Below are 7,095 nucleotides of genomic sequence, written 5' to 3'. Positions count from 1 at the left end.
GATCTTTATCAGAATAAATTTGCATAGGTCTACAGACAGCATCAATAATTTGTTTCTTAGCCATCACTTCCAGGAAATGATCTGGTTTGTCATCAATATTGGAAAATTTTGGTTTTCTGCTGTATCCAGGCTGGAGTCTGTCCTAACTTGATGGCAGAGTTGTGCCAAAGTCACTCCAGCCTCAGCAGTTCATTTCCAGTTTATCGCAATGGGAAGCAGGGAAATTAGGGGATGTCTAAATTGCCAACATCGCTTGATTAGCTTTACATCCTGCGGGTACATCAGTAGCTGAGTCAGAGAGGTAGTGGCCATTACAGCAACGCAGGTGGCCCTCTTGCCGTTTGCATTTCAGCATGATGTGACTGTTTGAGCTCTGCAAGTCCACCAGCAGTACTTTCTAACAGATCCCACGATGAAAAAGGAATTCAGCTTTTTCAACTGCAATTTCATTATGGATTAAGCACACATTAGAGAGATACCACTGGCGAACCACTCCTCTGAATCCCACTCCTCCCTCCCCCAGGAGAGTGTGGGGAGTCTCCCTTCCCCTCCTGTAATTAGCAAGAAAAGAACAATTAGTGAACATATTGCAGCTTTCCGAGAAGTGACTGTAACTTTAGTGACACTTGACTTAAAACGTGGGGGCAGGTCTGCATGTAGGTAGGATCTACAGTTGCCAGCAGAGAAACAAAAGTGTGTTGAAATACAAAAAAAAAAAGTGTTAAAAAAAAACATAATCACTAAGTCAGCAATTGCACAAAACAAAGCTATAGTAACTTAGAGAACAACACAGCATAAAAACTGCACACAAATGTATATTTTTACACTGTGAAAGAAAGAAAAATACTTTCTCATGCAGTTGTTTAATCTCAAGAACCAGATTCTCAGATATTTTGCTAAGAGATGATCAATCTACTGGATCAATCCGGTAGATTTTGTTGCAATTATTTGTACTTGATCCAGACCATCAGTGGTTACATCTTGAAGTCATTGCTGAAAATACCATCATGAGGAGTATTATACCTTTGTAAAACGAAGGCAGAGAAAGACTCATTCTGGCTGTAAGAGACATTTCTAGCTGTGTAATGGAGATAATGGTGTGATCACTTTAACTTCAAATTCCGGGACATAATCCGGTCTCTTGCGTAATTTAGGAAGGAATGATTTGATGCACGGGGTGAGAAGTTACCGTTCCTGGAAGCAGATACTAACTTGTGCCAGTGGCACAGCACTGAGCTAGGGGAACATCTATGTAATTTGCTTAGACGTTGACAGCGATTATGTAGGCAGCTGGGGAGAGCTGTATACAATTCCTTACATGCAACCCAGTTTAATGTAACCTTTTTGCTGGAAGCCAGAGCCCTCCCCAATAGATTGCAGGTAAGTTACAGAAAGTACTCAGGGATCTCTAGCTTATTTCTGCACAGCCACGAAAGGCAAGCTGCCATTTAACACCCTACGTGGTGAACTCAGGCTGGAGCGGCTTTATTGGCTTCCCTGGGATGGTAATGGAGCTATGCTCCAGTTGTTCCTGAAGCTCCGATAATGCGAGGGTTTTAACACCTCGCTGCACTGCAGAACCACGGCTGCCTATGTCCTGAGGAAGGATACGAGCACACCACAGTCCCCAGTGCTGCGAGAAGCTCAGGAAAAGAGGATTTTTTACAGAGAGGTTTGAGCTCATTTTCACCCAGAATCAAAGGATTTATTTGTGAACAGAACACAAGACACTGCTGGTTTATTAATTCTAAGTGGATGAGTTTTTGACTTCAGATTTAGTATTTTAAGAACCTGAGTATCATCTTTAAGTTTTAAATAGCTATGCAAACGTTTATCTAAGTTAGCAAGCTTGATCATTTTTATAAGCTGGTATTGTCAACAGGAAGAGTTTCTGGGACTTCTGGAAGAAGGTATAAGGGTTAGACTAAAAAGATTAATAATTCTTTTTACAAATAAAAATCTGCATGCAAGGGGTCAAAGTGACTGAATTTTGTATGCTGAAGTCTTACAAGACCCGATTCTACATAATTTCCTCTAGTTTAGTACAGTGGAGCGGTCAGTTGTTAACACTCAGCATTTGAGAAGAGCAATGTTTGAGATGGTAATATTTCCCCTATTCATCAGGAAAGAAGTGAAAGGGTTTTCAAAAATGCCATATTTAACTTTATTTCCTCTGAAGTTTGAAGCTTAGAGCAGTGTAATAGCAAGACAAGTTTCTAACTCTCCTCTCCTTCCACCAAGAGCTTCGATACATAAATTGAAAAAGTATACTATTTCTCACTAAGAAATAAGAGAAATTAACTGATATTTCCAGAATTTTCTCTTTAGAAATTTTTTTTCCACAAATTCAGTACACCCCTACTTACAGGACACTAGCTCACTGTGGTTAAGTCTCACCTAATTAGACCTCCAGGCTTATCACCTCCTCTAAATGAGCAGGCACAGCTACGTGTGCTGCCTTCAGTGGCTCTGCAGAAGTCCCCAGCTGTCTGAATTCCCTTCCCAAAGGCCACGGGTGATTCATCGGGGCACCTGCCCCGAATCCCAACCAACACAACTTCTAAGTTTCCAGTTTTGTTCTTCAACAATGCCTAGGGCTCAATTCAATTACCTAAACGCAGGCATGAAGCGTCACCTGTATGGCATACGGGACATCCACGGGGGCTGATGGACGGGACATAGAAAGCTCTTGCACTACTGGAGCTGCAGGTGGAGGACAGGAACAATGGAGGGTATCTCAAGTGGCACTAACTCATGTAAGTTTAGGCAAGGGAACTGAGCTCATAGTCTTTGCTGAGGATGCAAGGTGTGGGGGAAAACACTACAGAAAAAGCACACCAGCAACTCTTCACGTTAGCTAATGCATAAAAATGTAATATCATGACAGAATAATGTTCATTTTTTCCTCTCCTGAGAGCGTACTTTGGATTCACCCACACACACGGCTCCTCCAAATCCCAGTATTTCTCTCTGTCTTCTCTGCAAACAGTTTCCCTTCCCCTCAGTAGGCATTAGAAAAGGATCTGACTGGTGTGACAATACATTCCTGTGTTGTGCTCTCCTGTGAGAATACGTTCATGCCTTTGAATTCCCCATTAGCAAGTCTCCTTCTAATCACCTTCCTCAGGCAAGCAACGTCCTTCTCTCTGTGCTTTGTATCTGCCTGCCCAGATGTGACAAACTGGTTTACCCTAGCTAGTAACCGTGTCTGTCTAAGAGGGCTTCGTTTGATTCAATGGTCATTGAAATTTAGTAGCCTTCAATAATTAGCCCAGCATCAGGTACAAGAAGTTTTGCTGGGATTTTCTCAACAAGGAGGTGAAGGACAACAGAGAAGGCAGTTGTCTCTCACATTAAAAAAAGCTCACAGTCTGACCTACGAATACATCAGGTCTCCAGTATCAAATCTTAATTGTTCATAGCCAGTTTTCCCAAATTGTTAGCATGTTTTGTGAAATAAGTTAGTCTAATTATAAGTGTCAACTACAGATTGTATTCTGTGCACATGTATATATATGTGAATACCCAGCTCCCTACTAAATGTCATTCATCCACTTTTAGAAACATTCATATTCAAAATTATTCAGATTTTTCTAAGTGCCTCAGTGACAAGGGAACTTGTACTCTTATGTCAGGTGCCACTGACAATCCAAACCGCATCTGTCAGACTGTTTGTTTGGTAATTATATGTGGTAATCGGCTCATCTCCTGAAAGATTTTCTGCGTAGCCCACAAATCACATTGAAGTAGAGGGGCTTTGGTGCGGAGAAGTTTGATTAAAGAAAAAAAACATCTATTGGAAACCATTTTTCCCCCCAAGACCTAAACTAAACATAAATGCAAATGATAGTCCATCTGTGCACGCAGAACCTTTTGAAGCATTTGTTCTAGTCTGTATGTATTGCCTCTTCAAGTATTTAAGATAGATATGGCCAAATGCAGTATGTTTAATACCAAAAAGCATTGTGGTTTCTCCCCCCACAGTTCTACATGTCACAAGCTGTATGCTCCCTGGCCAGGAAGATCTTTTTGTTCTGTGTGTACAAGTCTATCATCATGGCAACCTGGTCCACAGCTAAAGTTCCTCCATGTTGTGGTCATAAAAATAACCAAGATTCCTGACAGAAGACACCCCACCAAAAGCCAGTTTTGCCTGCACTGAAGTCAACCACACTCCGTAGCTATATCAGTAGGAACAGAATCTCATCCTGAGTTAAGAAAAATGCCTGCTATCAAAATATACCACTTTGTTCGTACACAAAATGCAAGTAAAGACTCCCTTTTCAAAATGCAACCCTAGAGCTGCACTCAAAACACAGAGCAACGGTCTCAGCGCGGGGCCAGAAAGATTTGGAAACTGTAGAAAATATTTCAAGTTCATTAAGTACCCCTAGGATGCAATAGCACAGTGCAAAGCCATGAAAATAAATGTTGACACAAAGTAAGCTATTTTTACATAATGACTATTAATTGTGAAGTTCCTCCTGGGCAGCAAATGATAACAACTATAACACCAGGAAAAGAGTAATTGCTTTGATTCAACATCCCAGCGTGTATCTCTAGATCATAAAACCCCAAACCAACCCCAAACCAACCCCCCCAACCACCCGAACTCAACTACTAGAAAGGGGTCTTTATTATATTTTAGATTATTAGCCAGCTCAGTCCTTCTAAAGATTCACTTTATGCCTCATACTTTACCATTTAACATACAGGTTGAATATGTTTTACTAATTTCTATGTTGACTTATTTAAATGGATTTATTGGCTCACTTGTTTTTTACTAATTAGGTATCACATTTCAAATCAGGACAGGTGGAACTTTCAAACACACTTTACACCCTCCCCCCCCCAATAACCTCTAGTAATATATTAAGAAAAATACCTTTCTAAGTGTTTTGCTTACGGTCACACAAAGTCTTAAGTGTTTTGTCTCTTTCAGGCTCTCCATTCTATTTTTTTCAAATTTCTTAAGACTTTCAGTCACAAAATTCAACATCAGAAAAAAAAAAAAAAAGTTACGCTCATTGAAGTTTCCTGGAAAATAAGACAGATATACCACAACAACCACTGAACTGACACTTGTAAATTCTGAGTAATTCCCATGAAACAATGTGAATTACCACGAACTTAGTATAAACCGGCTACTTCACAACTGTGATGGGACAACCAATCTCAAAATGCCAAAAAAATCAGAACATTTACCGAAAAATTACAAAACCTGTCTAAAATCCAACGTTTTGTTCCCAGTAAATTACTGCTGCTGGTGCAAGAAGGCGTTGTTTACAGGTATTGACACCAGCTCGCTAGATCAAATCTCCTCAATTAAATTGAAAGTCAGTAATTGCAACTGAAATAACTAAACTTGCCCATGCCAGACTACAGAGGAAAAGAAAACATCGCTGTTGTCAGGTTAGCTTTGCTTACATTGAAAGTTTGATGCTGCCACTCTGAAGAAGATCATTGCACTCTATATTTAAAAGAAATTAAAAACCAGAAATAGGCATCAAATCAACCTACAAGGCTTCGTCAAGCGACGCACTCTACAAACGAAGTCTTGTTAGCCCAGCACTTCACCTGTCCTGCCACACAGCTTCACAACACAGCACAGCACATAAAGCTTTGTTCATCTTGAAATGATATCTAGAACTTACATGCCTACCCATCTTTCTATACAGTTAGTAATCGCATGTCTTCAGGCCATATTATTTGTCCTGTCTTCTCTTCCTCTGCAATCTCCCTAGGAGGAACGAAGGGGGTTAAAAGGCAGGGAGCGGGAAGCGTGACAAATTGCAAAGCCAGAAGCACCTGGATAACTCATCATCGCCACCAAAGTTCTAGTCAGGTTTTGCTATTTAATTTTTTTAAGTTATTCTAGTAATTGTTCCTGAAAGAACGAATTACGGAAGCATACACATCAAAGAAAGGTGGAAGAGGTTTAAAATCGTGTTTGTTGCTTAGAAAATTAACAGGCAGCCAGGATACATTAACTGAACGCAGCTGCTGGAAGCAAAAAACCTTTCCAGGTAACAGACACCCGAATGACTAAACAGAGATCACAAATGACGTTACTGGGGAAGAACACGCCGGCGTGTATGCTTTACTACCTTTTGTAACTGGAGTTAGGGTGGGTTTTTTGTCTTCTCAGTTAAATGAACAGAGAAAAATGACTAACCGTGACCTCTAGTGGATATACTGTATAACAACCAGAGCAGAGCTTGCAAGAGTCCTTTCGTGGTAACGCGTGGACCTTTATTCGAATCTCTCTCCAAGTAATTTTTAGAAGACGACCAATAGGGTTAACAATAATAGCGCTTAATAGCACTCTCCTTTAAACCAACAATTTTTACTACACAATTAGATGACTATCCATTTGTTTTGATACACCTGAATATGCCTTACCAATCTCAGCTGAGAAAGTAACATGGCAGCAACAAGAACAAAAAAAAACCCAAACCCAACCGATACAAGCAACAAAGAACGGGGATGGTAAAACACTGGTTTAACCTTTTACAGACACAGCGCTTGAGCACCACGTCTTTGGCATTGGTTTTGAAAGGATATACTCACCCACCTTTTCTCGTGGCAACTGGAGGCACATTCGCAACTGGAAGCATCTCACAGAAAGGGAGAGCTGTATCTTGGGTGATTTTACCCCGGGATGCTCCAGATGTTAATAAGCCTAGAAAATACCTCAGCCTGGAGAATTGTCATATTTGGGTAAAAAAAAAAAAAAAAAGAAATCAGTAGTGGAAATGAAGAACTCCCTGTACATAATGCAAACAAGTGAAAGCAAAGCTTTAGAGAGCAGAGAGGGTCACACCAGCTGATGTGTGCTTTGATGTTGTGGACAAGGGTAGGACAGAAGAAGGTATGAAGCTGCCGGAAAAAAAAAGAAATCAGTAGTGGAAATGAAGAACTCCCTGTACATAATGCAAACAAGTGAAAGCAAAGCTTTAGAGAGCAGAGAGGGTCACACCAGCTGATGTGTGCTTTGATGTTGTGGACAAGGGTAGGACAGAAGAAGGTATGAAGCTGCCGGACAACAGACATGAGGCAGAGGCAGGTATGAGCCGGGAGGAAGGCTCTGCCTGA

General features: G+C 40.8%; 1 protein-coding gene across 1 annotated transcript in view; it reads left to right on the top strand.

The window, feature by feature from the left end:
• Positions 1–2,639: 2,639 nt before the first annotated feature.
• KCNG3 (potassium voltage-gated channel, subfamily G, member 3) overlaps positions 2,640–7,095 on the top strand; it is a 15,282-nt gene continuing 10,826 nt past the window's right edge. Inside the window, exon 1 of the mRNA XM_009888659.1 lies at positions 2,640–2,806. Within this exon, the coding sequence (XP_009886961.1) occupies positions 2,640–2,806 (167 nt within the window). The remainder of the gene's footprint in view (positions 2,807–7,095) is intronic.

Source organism: Charadrius vociferus, unplaced genomic scaffold (assembly GCF_000708025.1).
Source record: "Charadrius vociferus isolate BGI_N301 unplaced genomic scaffold, ASM70802v2 scaffold340, whole genome shotgun sequence".
Taxonomy (NCBI): Eukaryota; Metazoa; Chordata; class Aves; order Charadriiformes; family Charadriidae; genus Charadrius; species Charadrius vociferus.
The sequence above is the reverse complement of the archived record's forward strand: the minus strand, read 5'-3'. Positions and strand labels throughout refer to the sequence as shown.